Here is a 21,171-nt window from a genome sequence, read left to right as displayed (position 1 = left end):
ATCCCTCACCAATAAATTTTACAAACAAGCTAACCTGTCATTTATCTCACTACTAAAGTAAATTCAACAAAACTGTCAATGAAGATCATTTCCTGGAGGCAGTTATTGTACAAAACATTTAAGTAAATGCATCAATGTCCATTTATGTCTATGTGATTTAAGGACACACTTTCACGGAGTACACTTAAGTATTGTTGAATCAGCACCTGCAGGAGTACAGAAGCTTGGCCCTTTCCCACTCTACCATTTTTGGCTCACTTTAAGAAAACAACCTTCTTAAATTTCATTTTTTCTTGATGGCTGTATTCATTGAATTATGCTTCACACTCACATTTTCCTCGACATGAGTTGATCTACTGCATCCAAAAATCATATGGAAACTAAGGACTGAAAAATTTAACCTAATTCAGCTGAGAAAAGGCTTCTGTTTTGCACAGTAGGTCAAGGGAGGAAACTCCCTCCTCACAACAAACCCAGCTGTTGTCAAAGGTGCTTAAGATAGTATAAATTCAAGTCCTAAACATGAATAACTGAAGGGCAAGTTGTCCTTGCTGAATTGGTTTTAGCTGATTCTGAAATGCCAAGGAACTAACTCCCTGAAGAGTCAAAATACGATGTCAATAAAATAGGAAATATAAGGAATATTGCAAATAGTTTCATAATAAATATCTGCAAGGAAAAAAAATAAATTTAAAAAGCTGACACAGAATTATCATTAAAACTTATAGAACAGTGTATATTTATTATGAGTCAAAATGATTTAAGAAAAAATGGGTCCAAAAGTTCTGATCTTATTATTTGGAATTGCAAATTTGTAATCATATAGACATATATGCTTGTAGAGTCTTCTATTACTGACTCACGATTAAAAAATATTTTTTTAAAAAAATAGCTCCACATCCATATATCCGATGCTGTATATATATCAAGCAGATGCTTGATACTGTAAAAAGTTGAGCAACGTGTCAGAAAACATGGAGTTCAAAAGCAAATTATTACTGGATTGGATGTTTCCAGTGGTATAAACTTTACACCAAAAATGACTGCAACACCTCTGAACACCTCTCTCTGAACAGAAATTTCAAAGTTTATAAAGAAAACTGGAAAGCAGATCAGACTGCAATCTACAAAAGTACATATACCACGAATCAATGTCTGGAATTTGATTCAGACAAAAATGAAAATAAGGAATGTCTAGAAGCATGTGTGTGTTAGTGTGTGTATATATATATATAAAATTAACAATTACAGGTTGAACCATCACTTCAGCTCCTTAAAGTGTCCAGGATTTTTTTTTTTTTTTTAATTAGGAAAATGTTAGAGAATTACTTTATTTGGATTGGTCCTTAGGGAAGAGTAAAATTTAATTATAAGTATTCCAGTATTCAAAACCCTTCCAGAACACAAATTAAGAATACATTCCTTTTGTGCCCTTATACAACCCAGCAGAATTACACAACTGTTTCCATGTAAAATCAAGTTTGTGTCTCACAAAATTATTATATTTTTGTGAATGAAAGCATCTGCACTTTAGAATAGGTATTTTTGCAATATTTACCTTTATTTCTGCTACTTTTGATTTCTTCTGCCAATCCCACACAGTGAGCATATGCTCATTAGAGTCATCAATTACGCACAAATGAGTACCAGAATCCTAAAGGAAAAAGAAATGAGGTGCTGAAAAAGAACTATTAAGCCCCCTTCAGAAAAGGGACATGGCAGTAATATTTAAAAGACACAAAAGTACAAATATAAATTTAGCAACTCCTTTTAAAGGGATTTCCTTTTTTCTTAGAGGTAAGACATATTTTTGCATAATCTCACCACATATCACCATGCTTCAAAAAATATTCTAGGAAAGCTTTAAAGATACCCAAATCTCTCTCTCTCTCTTTTTTTTTTTTTTTCCTCCTTTCTTTCTTTCTCTTGTATTATTGTGCTAGTAGCATAAGTGTTTATTCCTTTTTCTAGTCTGCAAATACTTTGTTTTTCCTTAGGTCCCAGAACACACAGTTCTGCTTGTGGTTTTCTTTCTTAAATGTCACTGTCACATACACACAACTTTGCAATACTAACATTTTGAAAGGACATCTCTTTTTTTTTCCCCTCACAGAACGTTAAGTGCTAAGCAGTTTCATTACGTAGTTGGTAAAACTGGAGCGAGGGTAACACTTTCTGAATAAAAAGATGTTTACAGAAGCAAGAAGGCTGGCATCTTCTGTATTAAATAACTGAAATGTCTTATTTTAAAAAATTCTACAACAAAACAGAAAATGTAGCTATGTAGAATTAAAGGAATAGACAGATTCTTAGAACAAAAACATACTTATTCACAGCAACACATACTTGCACAAACCAGTTGTTTCAAGGACATTTGTAGAAAGTTTTGGTAGAGGCCTTATTTATTTTAAAGTTCATTCTTGCAGTTCAGCCTGCATTCTCTAACAAATTATGAAAATAGAGGTGGCTGAAATTTCTATTCCCAAATACTAACACTATTATGAGCAGCAATATGCAAACATACTTTCCAATTAAGTGGAAAAAAACCCTTGAGACAGTATTGGTGATATAAGCAGTTCTTGCATAGGTTAGTGAGATTATGTGATTAAAAACACAGTTCTAGATACTTCACATTCAACCTTCAGTCTAATAAAAACTAGAATATAATGTTCAAAAGATTTCCTTAATGTTTTTTTTTTAATTATTATTTTTAATTTTTATTATTAAGTGGTGGAACATGCATTTATTCATCTTAAAAGAAACTTGAGTTTAAAAATTTCCTGATTTGCTACGGCAATAGGAATCACAGTGTTTCTCTCACATCATTTTATTTATGCTACACCCTATCTATAAATAAGTTTATATCCTGGAAGTCAATATCTATACATGCAACAATCACAGTGTGGGTTTTCAAGAGGCCTGATACGTCTTAATGTTTTGGCAAAAGTGCAAAGGTAGCTTAAATATTAAAATACATGTTTTTTTACACAAAATAAACTCAGCAGCAGTTTTGACATTAGAATTTTATCAGTGCCAAACAACACATTTCTGTTTACTACTACTACTACTTCTGATAAATTTTGTGGGCTCAGTGACAAGACTTCTATTTTTTATTCTATGCAAAATTAAGAAGCATGAGTTGAATAAACTATACCTTATGAAAATGGCACAAGATTTTTATTTATTTATTTATTAAGTTTCCTGTTGGTGCATAAAAACCTACTCCAGTTGTGCAAGCAGAAAAGTTACCCTTTCCATTAAAACTCACTAAAATGTTTTCATGAACCTCAGTAACAAACTTGTTTTTAACATCTAAATAAACAAAAGCTCCCCTTCCCCACCAAACCCAGCACAGATTTCAATTTCTAGTCAAGGTATTTCTGTGTCTGCTATTTATATATAGTGCTAGTTTGTTGCCACAACTTTACATCTGCAATTTCCTGTTTTTCCACCTCACTTGCTGTCAGCTGTTTTTATAAAGTATGCATAAACTTTACTGACACACTTTTAGTACCAAAGCAGGTCAGGTAGGCAATCGTATTCAGAAATCTCAGTTGAGAGACTTGCCAGTTGACACAGGGTCGGATAACTGAGGTAAAACACCAGGTAGCAGCATCTGTCTTACCGCTTTTGAAAAATCCAGGCACCCCACTCCACGCTCAAAAGTCCCCAGGCCAATAACCTGTAGCGTCACCAGGCTCACCGAGTCCCACACTCTAACATGGGGCTGCAAGGGCTGCGTAAAAGCAACAGGACAAATGGGTGTCACCAGTGGCAAAAGTGTCAAACACAGGCTTAAAGTTATGTCAAGCTACCCAAACTGCAAACTGTGGACTGAAATGCAGATGACCTTTGTTGATGCTGCTGCTGGATTGTATTTTGAACCACAAAAGGCAAGAGTCAAGACGGTTTCTGCCCACCACGTGCAAGCCGCATACATCAAGAAGGCATTTGGTAGCTGTGCAAATAAATCTCAGCCCAATTCAAACCATTGAACAAAAATAGAAGAGTCATCTTGCATTTCAAACCCCAGACCTCAAAATCTCACACAGCAATTGAAACAAGTGATCAAACCCTATTTTTCAAAACACAAAAGTATGCAAAAAATAATACTAAAAAAAAAAAACGCCAAAAAAACAATGCTGGTGCACTGAGTCATCTAACCATAACCAGCGAATTAAAACCTCCATGGCAATATTTCATCCAAGCGCTATCCCAAAGCAAGTTAGCTGCATAAATGTGAAACAATTATAAATGTAGTGGGAATTAAATTGTCTTAAGGACAGCATTTACCATTTAAAAAAAAAAATCGTAACATGATTAAACAAATGCTCAGTGGAAAATAAGACATTAAGTTAAACACCTGAGAAAAGGTTGTACTTAACATGTTTCTGCACTTCAAAGTATCTGATTTTTTTTTTTCCCTCCATCTGTAAATTCAGGAAGATAATCCCATTATTCAAATTGTGATAGAGTTTAACAACAGCCAGGGACAAGAGCATTTAACTATGGTTGTCCTCAACTGAGCAAGTTTGTAGAGCAGCTTGGTACACCTTCCACAGACTCCCAAAGTTGGTTTCCTTTCCCATGAAGCCTTAGGAGTACACAGACCCACTGTACTGGGGACTTGCTTTCCTCTGGGAAGTTATTGAAAAATATGAGACAGAAATGATACGGCCTTATAAATCAATTACAAGGTCCAGATTTGCTTGCAGAATTAAAAATGAGTTTCTCAGATAAAAGACTATGAGCCTCTACTCTTTTTGATGTATGGTTGAGTGCTTCCATGGTACTATCTTTTGCTAGAGATACTACTGTTACCTTAGAAACAGCACAATATCTCAGTATATGCAATGTATTACAAAAATAACTACAAAAAGAAGGTGATGATGAAATTAAAAAAAAAAAAAAAACAACACACACACAAAAACAAAACAAAACAAAAAAATATTCCTGATTTTCAGGACAAGACACTACTGCTCGACAGCTCTATTACTTACCCTTCCATCTTTATCCACTCCAGCTAACTGTCCTGTTGCAATTCTAATTTTGTCTGGATGAACTGCAAGACTAAGACAGACAGAAATATGACTTGCTTTTGCTGTCATTGGCCTTGAAAACTGAAAGTTTTTTTTTCTTTTGTTTTTCAACAGAAGCCCAGGAAAACGCTTATGATCCTAGGTCCCACTTTTAATGAGACAGCTTGAATGCGTTCCTTGACAGACCATTTCATGGCATATTGTACTGCAAAATCCTGATGGGTTGATCAGGTTTTTACAACGGCTGCAGGCACGCAACCAGGAGTGCCAGAAGAGCCACCTTCACATGTGCTCAGACAAATAAATCTCAGGTTTGCACTATACTGGGAGTCCACTGTAACAAAACAACAACGTCCCCTGTTGAACTTCCAAGACATTATTATTTGCCATGTTTATAAGCACTAGAGCATACTTCATGCCCAAATCAAGAGATAGCCTGAACCTGAGCAAAAATGGTTGAAAAGATGGCTGAGGGCATGTGCACCCAGGAGTCAGGGCTTACTGCCTCTTGAATCTTGAAATGAGTTACTGATATAATTGTACTAATGAAAATCTCCAGTATGGTGCACTCTTAGCGTAAGTCAAAATCTGCTTTTGTTTTGAAGACCATGTGAAAAAACAGATACTGTAATTTCAAAGTCTATGTCCTCTTACTCCTACTTATTTTTTGACTAGCCTTCTCATTTGCTTTCTCTGTAATATTACAAAGGTGAAAAAACAGCAACAACAAAAAGAAACTGGCAAGGGGGAGCAGTGGAGGGGGGCTGAAGAAGTCAGAGTGATGAGCACCAAAATGTTTACAATTCAGTCGTGTTTCTTGAATGAACATGAAGAATACAAGACTAATAGCATTACTCCCATAGGAAGCAATTACAGTTATCAAAGCAGAGTCAGGAGAAAAGAGGTTTAGGGAGCAACTCCTTTCTTCCATTCAGGTACAGCAATGAGTCTATATTTGCCTTAAAATCAAAGCCCTACGCTACTCTTAAGACTAACATTGTGAAGTGACGAACCTTTGCACCAACAATGATGTTCGCTTCAATTTTCCTGTTTTTATGTTTTGTTTTCAAGTGTCTCTCTCATATCTCAGATGGTCTTAATACTTGGATGGGGCATCCATTTAAAAAATGAGAAAATTATTGCTTAGTCTTACATTTGGTTTTCTAATTCTCCTTTCAGTCTACACCTTTGCCATATTGCCTTTAAATCCCTGATCTAGAATTAGGCTGATGACCATTTTTAATTATTGGGACATCTATTTAGAATAATTTATACTGTCTCTAATCTGGCAATCCTACGGTATCTATGTATCGAATTTTATATTTAAACCAGAAAACCTAAGCTAATGTGGACTGTTATATTACCATTCATTTGTAAGGCACTTACTACAGTGATATCTACAGGGACTGATGAAACAGAAAATAACTATAATCATGATGACACTAAGGAGATCATAGATACAGTGAGAAAATTTTAAAAATAAATACATTCCTGAATTATGACACACACACACACACAAATGTTTTATACTAACCATTTAACGCAGTCCGTATGACCCAGGTAGTGTCGCTGAGTTCTCTCCTCATAGTTAAATAGTACCACCACTGATGCTATGAAATATACAATTTCTCCGGTAGGAAGGAGGTAAACATTGGCTCGACAATCTCTTCCACGATACCCATATCTATACATTTATATATTTTTAGAGTCAAGGCTTTCATAATCACTGTATATCACACACAGAAAAATTCCAACAAATTTTGAAAGGATTCCTGGGGAGCTCTCATGCCATGAAGTGCCCTTTATGTTTTCCTGTGAAATTACAGCACAATTTCAGTAACAGTTTTAAAAAAATAAGAATATGATCAGACTTCAGAAAACCAATCCACTTAAAGTGATATTCATTGATGGAAAAATAAAAATATATAATGCACACTGAGGTAAAACAAATGTAGCTGTGTCACTTTATAAAAATCCTTAATATGAATTTTCATTAGGTAACAGCAAGACATCATGGTACAGGCTGTATATCTTTTACAGTAACAGAGCTTGGGCAACTCTATGCCAGGGACCAGCATATTGGTTTTGTCTGGCCTTTCAAAACAAGCGTGTGAAAATTCCTAACACCCTTCAGAAAAAGGCAAGCTTCAGCACAGCAGCTGCCAAGTCCAGGAAATAGTTCTTAAGAACATTTTAGAGTATTTTTAAAGCAAACAAATCTCAAAATGAACTGACACAGGGAAAAACCCAAAATACATAAAAGGGATGATTCTTGTAGAAAACCTGTATAACTACCATGACACTAACAACATTCAGAAGTTTTATATGCACTGCAATCAAAACATGGTTTAGCACTGATCAAATGTAACTGTATCTTGATATTACTTTGAAGCTGGTGTGATTTTCTTAATCTAGACTATTAATGTGGCTGTCTGCCTGTGTTTCAGTTTCAGGGTCACTGTTTACTACCAAAATCAACACTCAGACTTGGACAGCAGCTTTGAAGCCTTAAATACATATATATATATATATATATATATATAAAATTTTCTCATTATGCCCTGCACTCTTCAGAGAGAGGTTCCCACTTTAGTACCAACTAATATACCTAGAACAGCAGGAGATGCCTTAAGCAACTTCAGGTAAAGGATTCCAAGGTCTTGGTTACTGAGATAGATAGGATGAAGTAAAAGACCAACACGAAGAAAGCTGGATGGGTTAAGCTGGCCCTCTCATAATTAAAAGTAGGTGCAGTAGAGCAGGTTTGGTAGTACTTAAACCAAAGTCTCCTTGCTTGACAGCCTGGCCTCTGTTCTCGGACAAGGACTACTTCTCTAACAAAAATACCACTCAATGCCACCCTCTACATCCAAAAAATGCCCCACAACATGAGTAGCAAATATAGGTCTTTCCTCTTTTGTAGTTCCTGAAACTACAGGGATGTAGTCCCTGTAGCCCATCAAACTACAAGACTACTGTACCACAAGAACACTTGCAAAATTAAACATGTTCATTAAATAATGTAAATAAATAGTGGTTCAAAGAGGGACACTGCATTCAGTTATCAATTAAGTCTTTTTAGAGTAAGGAAAAGAAAACAGATTTCTACCTTGCTGTCTTCCCTTTACTACAGAAGAACACAATGGCTCCTCTGAAGCTAAGCTTGCTTAACAAATGATGTGAAGAGAGATGCTGATACAACACAATGCTGAGAGCAGGAAAAAGGATGCTTCAGTTTCTCCCTTATCAGTATTTACCTTCACACTAAATTTTCTTCTCCTCTTTCAAACACCAGTGGAACAACAAAAAAAAAAAAACCTCTAGAATGGACCTTTACAAAAGCAGAACAAATAAACCAGACCAGTGAACTTTCAGAAATGACGGGCTATAAACCAATGAAAATATTATTTCTATACAGAAGCATGAAGAACACTATTCTAAATAGCATCTCAGAGGAGAAAGGCAGATGCTGTTGATCTGCTGTATATAATAGGCAATGTATTGATAAGGATTTCTTGTGATCGTCATCTTTGAACATCCATTGTTTCATCTCAGACATTTACCATGTGAAGCTATGGCTACATATTTTGGCACCCTCTGTTAAGCTCTGGCATTCATGAGGTTGCAAAAAACAGTTATGTTTTCTCAGTCCGTTCCTTTCCTTCACCCTCCTACATAACAATGTACCAAAGAGTGGCTGCATTTTCTAGGAGCATGTAAAGCAACAACCTATTTTGTGAGAGAATTTTTTGCTTTCTTCATGCTCCATCCCAGGCATCTTGAGAGAAAACAAGAGGTGTTGCTGCTCCACAGCAGCTCTTTCCTTCTCCGCACTCTCAGAACAAGAGAGCAGAGATACATTAATACAATGATGGATCATCTCTCTGCAGGAGAAACAGCAATACAACTTTGATGCTTAATTTCCACTAAACGTCAATGTTTATCTTTCAGTAAGACATGTTTCAATAAGGCTGAAGGAAATTCAGTCTTAGTATTGTGAAGGTTTGGACTGTTTTGTCACCAAAAAAAATGATATACTTAACAGCTTTTAGTTTTGTTTGTTTGTTTGTTTTATTTTTAATAGGGTAAAAATAGCCAAGGCCCCCATGGAAAGTGATCTGCTGTACAACAGCATTCAATAGTATCATTACCACTGACTTGAATTATTCTTAGAAAGAAGAGCACCAGTGTTAAAAATAAGCTTATAAAGGGAAGTCAGAAATTCCCTTGTAGAAACTGAGCTACTTTACACTGGAAGAAAGAGGCTAAAAAGTCACTGCCTATCAACAGCAGCACTGACAGTGATCTCTGTAGCTTCTAGAGCAGGCCATTTCCCTCTTAGTAGGAATGCCTGATATTCTTTAACCAGTTCTGAAATGCAGTAAGCCAGATTGCACTGCAAAGCAGGGATACTCAAACTAAATTTACATGAAATCACTCAAGAACCAGAGATGGTCAGCTCAGATTTCCCCACGAACTATTTCATCTTGCCAAGCTGTTTAGGTATTTCTTTAATTGTCAGTAATCTGCAGGGCAGACAAAAGCAAAGTGTGTTCTGTTGAATCTACAGTACCAGGTATCAGTCGTTGAAAACACCCACAGGACACAGCTCATCTAAAAAGAACAATTCCACCCCCACCTCCCCACACAACAACAAAGACCAAAAACCCTACCACACAATCTTTTGCCTCTGTTCTTGCCTTGAAGTTGTTTATCCTCATGGTTCATCAGCTAGCCTGTAAACAGCATCCTCCAGGATGGTAATATCAAAGGAAAGCCCAATTACAAACAACCATCCAGAAGGCAATTGCTGGAGAATTAAAAGGTCTTCAAAACAAAGCTTACCAGCTGAATTATTCAACACTCCATTAACCTTTCAGTTGCGAAACACTGACATTATTAAAATACTCTGTGAATCGCTGGCCCCATACCTTGTTAATAAAGTGTACAATCTTCAATCTGTCATTACATTTGGCAGTTATGGCAGGCTTGCAGATTTCTCAGCTTTTCTAAGCCTGTACACAAAGTACATGATCTGCTGCTGGAACTTCATGTCTCCAAAACTGAAGGCCAATTTTGTTCAATGTCATATGGATCAGCAGTACTCCCTCAGAAATTTTACTGCTTTTTCCTCATTGTTTTCTTCAACATTATATCCAAAAGATATCCTATAGCCAGAAATATAGCAGTCTGATTTAGAATGACATTTCCTTAAACAGATTCCAAAAACGTGGACAATTAGTTTAGACTAGATTTATTTCACTTTAATTAGCCCACAGCAGGAAACTGATTTAACCTGAACTTAAGGTCCTTGGACATTAAATAAATGTGTCCACAGAGGGATTTGCACCTACTTAACTGAGGGTATGATTTCATGATCAGTTTTCATCAGTCCAAACTCCTCACTGCTGCTGAAACAGTAGGTTGGCCCTTCCTCTAGTGTGTTGATCCTAGCCCCTGCATGTTTGTGGGAAAAATCAAATTAATGAGTTGATCCCGCTGAAGGTTAACTCCACAAAAAAAGATTGCATTTCAGCCAGATCAGCAACTGACCCAACCCATTACTTCATGGTCATATGAGTGCCAGCATCAGCACCCAACAGTGGTGACAGTAGGAAAGAAGATCACCACAACTTTGCAAAGCCTGAGTAAGAGCTCAGTTTTCTTTCCAACCAGACTTTTAAAATAAAATATTCTTCTTTTATGGTCTAAGCTTTCACAATCTGTCTCCAAAGTTCAGAGGACGCTAGCTCCACAGCTGCTTTTTCACAACTGAATACACAATATCATTGATTTCAAACATCTAAAAGTTAATAAAAGCAGAGAAAATAATAGAGAAATCGTCTTTCCTTAACTGAGTAACAAAGGGTGGCTTAAAATACATGCCTTATGCACATACACGAATGGAGGTATGGGGAGACCCTGTCTGTACATATCCTGATATATGACAGCGCATCATCAACGTTTATAAAAATCTTCTTGCTTTCAGCAAGATCAGAAGGATCAAACCTGGGATTATTACACCAATTTGAGTGCTGTCTAGACCTGTTATTCTACTGGAGGACTAAAAAAATTATATAATCACAGCTTACAGGAAGAATCTGCAGAGATGAGAGGGGGGTGATGGGAAGACCCAAATGTGTGCAGAAGCATGTCTCTTATGAACTTCTGATCTACTAAGTCTGAAGAACTGCCGTCAGCCACATACCAACTCACTTCTTCATATGATATATTTGATTTATTTAATATATTTAATGTAAATGACTTTCCAAGAAATCAACCACTTCATTTCAGAGCCGAAACAGAAGTAGTGCAAAGAATTGCACTTATGTGCATTGTTTTTTTTTTCTCCTGTTAATATCCCCTCCCAGGTAAATTGTCACTGAACAGAGAAGACACAAGGCTGATACAGAGAAGAAAGGCATGGCAAGACAAAAAAAAAAAATAGTTACTGATATCAAGGATACACCCACTCCAGTTTTAACTTCTCAGGAGGCAGCTCTGTCCTAATATCATCATAATTTTCTACATCAGAAGGAATGAACATTGTGATTGGTCGACCCCGCATGAACATCTTGATATATTCTCCCTCTGTTGAAACAAAAAGTATATTAATCATATACAAGTTTACACAAGAAATGAGCACAAAAGAAACTAGTAATTAGCACAGAGATGCAAATAATATTTGTGATATAACAATTATTTTTGAAATGTGAACTTGGTTAAGGCTGAGACTTTTTTTTTTTTTAACTGAACACTAAAACAACATGCACACACACACACACAAACACAGGCACAGTAAGTGCTAGCTGAATTTAGGGTAACTCTCTGAATAGATTAGGCCTGTAACATTTTAGACATGTAAATTAAAGAGCAAAGGTAAATTTTAAATCTAAATTAAAATATGAAATCGAATAAATAAATTATCATGAAATCACAGGATATGATATTTCAGGTTGAACAGGGACCTCAGGACATCTTTAAGTCCTACTTCTGGCTTAAAGCAGGCTCAGCCACAAGGTCCAACAGGAACGCTCGGGATTTTGACTGGTTCAGTCTTGCCAAGCTCCAAGGATGGAGATAGCACAGCCTCTCTGGGCACCTTGCAGCCTGCCAGCACCCCCAAGGCCTTTCCCACAGAGTTGCTCTACCCCCAGCCCCTTTGTTCCCAGCCTGCATCCCTGCCAGGGGCTCTTCTTTCCCATGAGCAGGACTTGGCATTTGTTCTTGCTGTTTTGTGAAGTTACTGCAGGCCCACCACTCCTCCAGCCTGCCCATGTCCCCCGGTCTGCTGCCATCTGTAAATTTGTGTGCACTGTGTTGGCTGCTGCAGGTCACTGCAAAAGTTGTTTAACGGGACAGGTTCAGGACAGATCCCTGCAGACTCCACTTGTTACCTACTGGCCACAAGGTAGAGCAGGCCCCAAAACCCACAACCTCTGAGGCCAACCATCCAACTGTGTCTTTTACCCTCTGAGCTGCCCACTCATCCAAACTAATAGCCCAACTAAGACACTTGAATGCTGCAAGAAAAAGCATCAAAAGCTTTGCTGATGAATACAATCTGAAATTTATGAACTAACTAATAAACTAACCTGAATTATGAATTTATTAAAATCATTTAAATTGTATCCCATTGCATATTGCTCCATATCCTAAAGGATGGAAGGATGCAACAGATGACTCCAGCTCTAACACTGTCTTCAGTTGTGACAAAAAAATATGCACATTTATCGAGGCACCTGTACACTTTACAAGTCTTTAGAAGTTCCTTTCCAATGAACATCAGATTTTTTTCCACCAGAGAAAACTAATTACAGAGTAGCTCAGTGGCTTGGTCAAACACGATAGCTAGTCGCTGGAAGGTAACTCATCTAGATTTAAGGAACAGCTCTAACTAGTATATGAGGTCCTGTCCTACAAGAGTTTTCCTTCCACACTACGACAGAAATGATTTTTCTAACTTCAAAAGACCAAAAAAACCCCACCCACAAATAAAACCTTTGAAGGCTTTTAAGGGTCTTTACACTCCACCCATGCAGCAAACACAGCGTTGTGACACAGTTAAATCAGGCCTCAAATAAACAAGAATTAGTGCCAACACTTCCAACTCTACTGACACAGGAGCTGCATTTCAAAAAGCACTAATTAAGAGGGATCCAAGTATTTCTTTAATTTTGCATCGTGTTTTGTTTGTTTGTTTTTAAATCAGACTTCAGCTTCTTTAGTGACTAGTATCCGTTGTTAATGTAACTAATATCACAAACCTTAAGTATTATAATACTCTGCTGTGAACCTTGAACTTTCTATTTTATTTTTTGGAGTAAGGACTTGAAAACCATAGCATAGAGAATTAAAGAGTTTCAAACCAAAGCATAAATAGTTGACTAAGACTGGATTAGAATAGTTGAGAATTAGCTCGAAAGTATGAAGAAATATCTAATCACATTTGACATTAATAATATTGAGCTCTAAAATTAAGATCTTTAAACAATTGTTTTTATATTTCTTTCAAAAGACAAACGTCCTGTAAATGTCCAGGTAATGCTTGTAAATATTTCCTGAATTAAGCTGTAAGATTATTATACAGATTGTATGAATGTGGAATCTATGTTTTGCATCTGAAATATCTAAAATTGAAATTATGTGAAATTCAGACTTATTCTGATTGAATTCTAGATTGAACACAAGTAGTTTATGTCAAATTTAGATTATCTAAAAAGGCAAGAGAAAGCAGGTAATTTCAGTGATGACAGCAAAAATAGTCTCTTGCATATCAAAATATTTTAGAAGATGTAAAGATTGATAAATAATCAAAGTTGTGACTAAGATCAGAAACATATTCACCAAGCTTAAGCTAGGGTCCCTACCCTCTCTCAGTTTGAAATAGATCACAGAAACATATTTTCTTAAGTCTTACCTACAGTCAGAAGAGAATGAGAGGGGAAAAACCTGTGACTATTTTACTGTACCAAAGATACAAAACAGTGTTGCACAGAAATATACACTAGAAACATACACTGTATTTACATTCCAAGTATTTCACTCATTCCAATGGAATGCTTTTAATTAGGTCAACGAATCCGTGTACCTGAACACAAGCTAGTTAAAAGTACTCTATCACATGCACAATATTTACTCTGAAGATTTAACAAAACGGAAGGCTTAATTTATCAAAACCTTTCTGTTTTTTGCTCTTAGTGCATAGTAATTTTAATTTCTTGATGTTTAATGATTTCTATAAAACTTTTTTTTTTTAATTAACTGATGAAGTAGATCCCAGTTTATCAAATTTATGGAGTTCCCTGCCTTAAAGGATATGATTAGTGTGACTCATTTTCTACTTCTAGCATGCTCAAATCAACCTTCCGAGACCAAGAACTAATTTTACTTGAATTTTGTATCTCTCTTGATCCTGGTAGTGGGTTTACTCTGCCCTGGAGGAAATAGAAGTGAATTTCCCTGTGAGAGTCCAAATAAAAGTGAAAGCCACTGAAAAGAAATAAATAGATCGATCACATGCTAAAAGAAATACTTCTTGTGCAGAAATTGCAATAATGGAACATGGTAAAACTAGCACAAGCATAAAGGTTTTTCCTTATTTTGGATATTAATACAATGAAAGTTGAGCCATTTAAGTATCAAAGGAACAAATACAAAGAAGATGAAAAACAGTTGTCCCATTTCTTTCTAAGAACAAATACAGATCCTTTGAACAAGAACCCTGTAAGTCTGTCCATTGACAACAGTAGAAAACTTGCCTCAGATCAAATATCAAAGAACAAAGAACAAAGAAAATCACTTCCCAGTAGATAATTTAGAAACAATAGTTGTTTTACCAAATGTGCACTGCTTAATTACATTGCTGAGAAAAGAAAAATCTGTGTTGTAACTAGTCTGACAGAAATTTTTAGATGACTATTCCAAATTAGAAGTATGTCTCATTTTTTCCATGAAAATATTTTATAGTATGTATTTTATAAAGAAAACAATTTTTACCAAACCCAAGGGTAATCTATCAATAACGGCCTTTCTGCTAAAATCTGGTGCTCTTGCTCTTAAAACATGATGTAACCTGAAGGTATTTGAAAAAGACCACCCACTTCTGCAATTCAAATTCTCAGTTTAGCACTCATCTTGGCACTTCTAGTTCTGTAAGATCAGTGCAAAATGATGCCCCGAATTTAGGTTCAAATTTCTTATTGCTGCTTAGAACAGCGGAGACAAGCTGCAACTGAAATGCGTATGGATGGAGGCAGTTGCACCTGTTGGACCCTATGGACAAGAGAGTCTAAGAAGAATTTAGTCAGGTCTTTGGTCAGAAGATAAGAGGTCTTGTGGAGCCTGGAGAAAAGACTGCAGTGCTGTCAGATACAAGTCAGCTCTCTGAACTGCCCTGTTAAAGAAAGAACATTTTTGGCTTTTATTAGTTAGCTGTGTGTATTCAAGACTACCTTTGAACGTACATGTTTAACACACTTGTTAGAGAGACATAGATTAGGTATAACTTGATTAAGCCTCTCCCTACAGAAGAAGGAGGATGAAAAAAGCAGACAGACAACCCACTGAAAGGTTTTTGTCTAAGACTGTAAATTTCCTTTCTTCAGAATAACCTGTAGGGCAGATATAATATTAATGTAAAAATCTTTTGAAATTCTAGAGATGATGGCAGCATATCAACAAAACCATTCTTCAACAGAAACTAATTGCCTAAGGCCAAATTCTTGTAAATGCAAGTTAAGAAAACCAGAGATTTAACTCTTTCATATCCTACCAGCTCAACTGCGTACTCAAGAGCATCACACTGTTTCTTTCCTGTATTCTCGCTATTTCCAGATACAGAGCACCATGTCAGATTCTTTTTTCCTCACTTCACCTTTGGAAGTAAAGGGTCTTTGCCATCGCATAATAGAAATGTGGGAAAGTGGGTATTAGGGGGAGAGAAAGAAGTTATAAGGAACTTCGAGGGAAAAAAATAATAATCCAACACTTCTCTTATCCAGCAGCCTGAAAATGACAGGTATCAAACTAAATTCTCTGCTCCAGATGAAAAGATGTTCAGACCCCTCTACCCAATGTGCAGAAGCATTTTGGGGGCAGGGGGAGCAGAAGAGGGCACCTGAAATGACCTTTGTGCTCAATAAATCAACCTGCAACCACAGATGTCCCATAAATCCTTTCAAATATGGATCAAATGCACCTAAAAAACACAGTTACAGCTCTGCAGGCAGCACACCCAGGTGCTGTGGATTATCCACACCAGACAAAGAACAGCTCAAGCACGGAGCTGCTACAAAAGGCCGCATCACGTGGATGCAGCACTCTGGCTTCAAGGGCCAACACTTCACTGGGAACAGCTGGAGCTGCTTTTGTGAAGCTTTGAGCTCAAATTCACAGCCCTTGCCAGACTCTGCTTGGCTCCGCAATAATTCACCTCTGGAGCCTCAACAATGTCTTTGCACAAGTGCCAGGGGACAGAGGACCAGCACTCCCAGTTTTTGCTCACAGGCTCAGCTCAGGCATATGAGCCTCACGTGGGAGCCCTCTTGCTGTGCTGGACCAAGCAGACTCCACACAGGCCCCTGTGGGATCCCCAGAGGTGCGGGGAAATTAGTAACTCAGCCCCAAAGATGCAAGAAGGCTTGATCCAACACACAAAGGTGCTCAGGCAGAGCGATGCAAAGACAGAGCCCTGCAACTCCACAGAGAGAGCAGACCTAAAGCTGTGCTGTCAGCCCACAAGGCTCTGCAAAGCCACATCAGGAGCTGGAGCTGCCTCCACAGCCAAGGCCAGCCCTGCCAGTGACATGAGCCCTGTGCCACCCTGTATGACATGTCTCCTTGTGCCCTCCCCATCTCCTCTGCTCTGGTTTTTACACTCAGGGTGCTCCAGCACTCGCTTCAGAAAGCATGGTCAGGCTGTTTACTTTTTTGTGTGGTAGCACGGCTGCTAACTTCAGCACAGGTATCTGCTGTCTAAAAGTACATCAGGTGAGAATGAAAACCACAATCATGCTCTCCCTCACAGCCTGCCTTTTGCAAAAGTCAAAATATTCTGTTCTTTAACTGTCCTTTTGCATGGCAAGCATTAAGTCTGTTACCATGTGGCCACAAAATTTACCTTTTAGGAATGTGGGTGGCAATAACTGCATGCAGTGTTACAGAGGAGAACCTACCAGGGTTTTGATGCGTTATTTTTTCCTTAAGGCTGTGCGCCTCTATTAGAATTACTTCTGGTACATCCCGGGATTGCATTTATATTTTCATAGTAAGTGGTTCAGTCTTTGCATGATTAACTAGCACATTAGAGCCCTCTTCCTCATCGTTTCATTTTGGCAGACAACCTAACAGGCTTTTACAGCTAAAATGTTGCTAGCAACTCCTGCATATGTGATCCTGCACTTTGAATAATTTAATTTTGTCTTATACTAATCCAGGGCTCAGGAACATCTAGGTCTTACTGTATTAAACTGCCAGCCTCTACCGTATCAGTTTGGTTGCTCAGCTTCACATCATCAGTGAAATTTCCTCCATGCTCCTACTTTCCTGTGCTAAGTTCATTAGTGTAAACACTAAGCCAAATAGGTCCCAGCAGGCTGCAAACAGACTTTTGCAACCAGAGTATCTACTCTACTGAGGGTTCTCTGAAAGTTTATGGCCTGCTAGAAAAGAGAGGAATAAATACCTTGATGAAACAATGTGCTGCTGCTGAGAGAGAACCTGAGAAGCCTGCCTGATCTGCAAGCAAACAAGTGCATCTCCACTGACAGGCACTGTAAACCAGTGAATTTACCTGGCATGCAGGGAAACTTGGTAAAACATGCAAGATATGGCAATACAAGCTATCTGAAAGGTTGAAATCAGTGCTTATATGAAGTCAGAACAGGAAGACTCATGCAATTACACTTAAGCAATTTATTACTTTGTGAATCATATTCTTGGGGGAATATGGAAGGTTTTCAGATGAAAATAAGTCAGAAAATGAGTGGGAACTGAAAAACAGGAGAAAAAAGATCAAAGAGATCTTTGTAGATTAACTAAGAAATATCTACAGAAAAGAGCAATTCAGGAGGCATCTTTATATCCTTCAGAAATTTGAAGAGTGACATAACTAAACCAAAATCCTGACCTACAAAAAACATGCCTCTAAATGAAATCATCAAGGAACATACAGTAGTTTCCTAGAAGGGTGTGAGATGCCCTACCTCTTACTGATTTTTACAAGAAAACTGGAGAAAATGTTAGAAGAACAAATTTTATATCACTATTCCTCATTACTTAGGCAGACTCTGAGGTAGCCCTGCAAGTCTATGCTGTAATTAACTGCTCTTTGGCTAGCAAGGCTACGCATAATAGGAAGTCTAATGAGCATACAGCTGCTTTTTTATTTATGTATGCATGTGTATGTATACATACATACACCTAGTAGATAAATAGTGGATAAATAAAATTAATTGTTCATCTAAGTTTAATTATTAAAAAAATCATTAATATGATCCTGTCTTGCAAACTATTAATGACTATTTTTCAATAATGCCAATGGGAGAACAACAGGAACTGATGAATCAAAAACCCACATCTCAAAACCTGCAGCTCAGATCTACTTGTGTTTATCATCTGAATCTTAACCTCAAAGCAAATTACAAGCAAACGAAAAACCTCAAACATCTCCAACTAGCTTGGCCAAGAAGAACTCTCTAATAATATGCAATAAACCACCATATCCAGAGTATATTTATTAATCTGTCTTCACGTTCTAGCTGCATGACCAGTGACAATATGCTTTTTAATACTACAAATAGCTTCTCTCTCACAAGCTTTCTGCTTTCAGGCCAGTGTCATTAAGAATCTAGATAGTAACAACAGTTACCGTTTAATATTAAACTTGAATTATTGCAATGTAAACTAGCTTTTTTATGTAAAAATAAAAGTCTGACAAAAAGCAATACTGAACAGAAATATTCTCAATAAAACTGAATCTAAATGACTCCTGCTTAAAAAATAAAATCCTGACTTCTTCAGGAACCAATGATAAAAACTCCCAAATACTTCAATGCAAATTTGTTTTTCTGACAATATCTATGGTTTTTAATAACAAGCAATGTGCCTGCATGAGAGCCAGCAGCTCAATAATAATGAGATAGACTGGGTATCTATTTGCCCTCAGATACGTGAACACCTTCAACAAGCATCTGACAGAAAACCCATGTGTCTGACTGATAGCAAAACTGTTCTGAAGTAGCTACTGGATTTTGCACTCTCTGTGAACAGAACACACTGTCAGCAGGGTAAATATTTCCATTGTGGGCTTCATCATTGCCTCATTCTGGGAAGCTAGAACTATAGCGCAGTTAAAACTAACAGAAGAAAAAGCACTGGAAACTAATAAAGCACAATTGAAAAAGAAACAAACTTAGGAATGCAGTGAATGTTTTTCATTAGTGTCCTTTTAAGTAAGCACCTGCTTGTTCCATCCATAACTTTATTGGATTTTTACAGAATTTTAATACCTCCTAGTATTGGATTTTATTGCAAAAAAATGTCCTGGTTTGGAAGGATAAACAAACAAATCTTGAAAAATAAGCTAAAAAAAGTAAACCCGAAAACCTCTCCAGCGTACGTAAAGAAGTGTGTCTAATCCTTTGCTCATGGGACTGGCATCACAAAAGGGTTCCTGCATTACATCTGCTTCAGCATAAGCCCAGATGCACAGAGCTCAGGACTAACCTTAATGTGGAGCAGGTGCAGCTCAACCCACGTGAGAGAGAGAGGCACCGAGGGAGCAAAATCGGGTGCTGCAACAGAAGGTATGTGACCAATACCAGTAACACACATGGCCTCAGCATGCTGCTACGTAGAAGAAACTCTCAAGTGATTGCCCACGAGGCAGCTGCAGGCTGTGGTCCCCAAGGCTGTGGCTGCTGGCAGGAAGAGAGAAGTGCCCAGGTCTTGGTGATGTTCACTTGCAACACCTGCAGTACACGCTCTGTGGGACTCCATGCTGCAGCAGATTCAGACATAACTAATGCCCTTCATCTATTGAAGCTCACCTAAGATTAAATCTCACTTTCTCCTCATGCCTTTCCTTTTCATAGCTAATACTTCAATAGGAATCACACTGAACATACACAGATGTTCGTGACACAGATAATATTGCACCATTTTATGATGCCAGATAAATAAGATTCTGAGAACTGTGTAAAAACGCATTCTGCTAAATTTTGTGGCACTCTACTGTAGTGATACATTTCAAAAAAAAAAAAGCAGAAAAAAAAGCAAAAGTGATTCCAGGATGTTCATAGCTACACAGAATAGTCATCTTCCATCCCATTATTCCATGCAAATGTCTTCTGCTATGATAATTTGTGTTTGCATAAAGACATCGAAGTACTTTTTTGTAGATTTGCTTTGAAGCCCAGCAGTTTGCACACCAGCAGCCCTCCCCAGAGACCCCTTCACGCAACTGCTAGGAAGCGCTTTGACACAATCATTAGCGCAGGAGGCGTGTGCTGAGGGCATATGCAGTGGTTCATGTACAGCCCAGGGGAGTTGCTTTCTCTTAATTAACAGCGTGCTGAAGACTGCTCACCTTTAGAGGCAAAAGCTGACAAGCCACAAAGGAGTGTTAGAGCAGCTTTTCTTGCCTTTGGGTTGCAGAATGTGGAGGTCCTGCAGAAACAGCATCAGCAAAGGCTACCTGCCATCCTATCCTGCTCAAGACAACTCTGTCCAGTTGCAAAGGATCTACCTTCAGAAACCATGTTAATTGTCTGAGCAACTCTTTCTGATCAGCTGGGTCAAATTGCAAATGGTAATTGGATATTTATAGGAAAACTATCTAGTAGAAAATAGACTAAACCCACCTGCCCAGGATGTTGCACTGCAGAGAACTGGCTGAGTTATTTCTAAGCTGATACTGGAGAAAGGTAGGGAAAAAACTCTCTGCAACTATACTAACAGGTTAGCTAGCAGGTGGTTACTTCTGTAGTAGTAAACAAAACAAAACCTAACACACAACCCAACACAGGCACATAGAAAAAGCTGTCATAAAATACACACACACACAGAGCTGTCACATAAAATACATTCGCTGGCCCATATTAAAAAAACAATCAATCAAAAAAAGCCTTTG

The 21,171-nt window shown here is 37.6% G+C and overlaps 1 protein-coding gene across 16 annotated transcripts in view; it reads right to left on the bottom strand.

Annotated features, from left to right (window-relative positions):
* Positions 1-21,171, bottom strand: part of EML4 (EMAP like 4) — a 158,701-nt gene that overhangs the window by 25,853 nt on the left and 111,677 nt on the right. For all 16 annotated transcript variants that reach the window (XM_080586108.1, XM_080586106.1, XM_080586111.1 and 13 more), the window contains 5 exons: positions 11,507-11,630; positions 6,574-6,723; positions 5,001-5,070; positions 3,626-3,736; positions 1,559-1,654 (listed from right to left, as the gene is read on the bottom strand). In XM_080586108.1, the coding sequence (XP_080442234.1) occupies positions 1,559-1,654; positions 3,626-3,736; positions 5,001-5,070; positions 6,574-6,723; positions 11,507-11,630 (551 nt within the window). The remainder of the gene's footprint in view (positions 1-1,558; positions 1,655-3,625; positions 3,737-5,000; positions 5,071-6,573; positions 6,724-11,506; positions 11,631-21,171) is intronic.

This window comes from Anser brachyrhynchus, assembly GCF_964034855.1.
Source record: "Anser brachyrhynchus genome assembly, chromosome: 3".
In the NCBI taxonomy this organism is placed as follows: domain Eukaryota; kingdom Metazoa; phylum Chordata; class Aves; order Anseriformes; family Anatidae; genus Anser; species Anser brachyrhynchus.
Note: the sequence above shows the minus strand (reverse complement) of the source record. Positions and strands in the feature narration are given on the sequence as shown.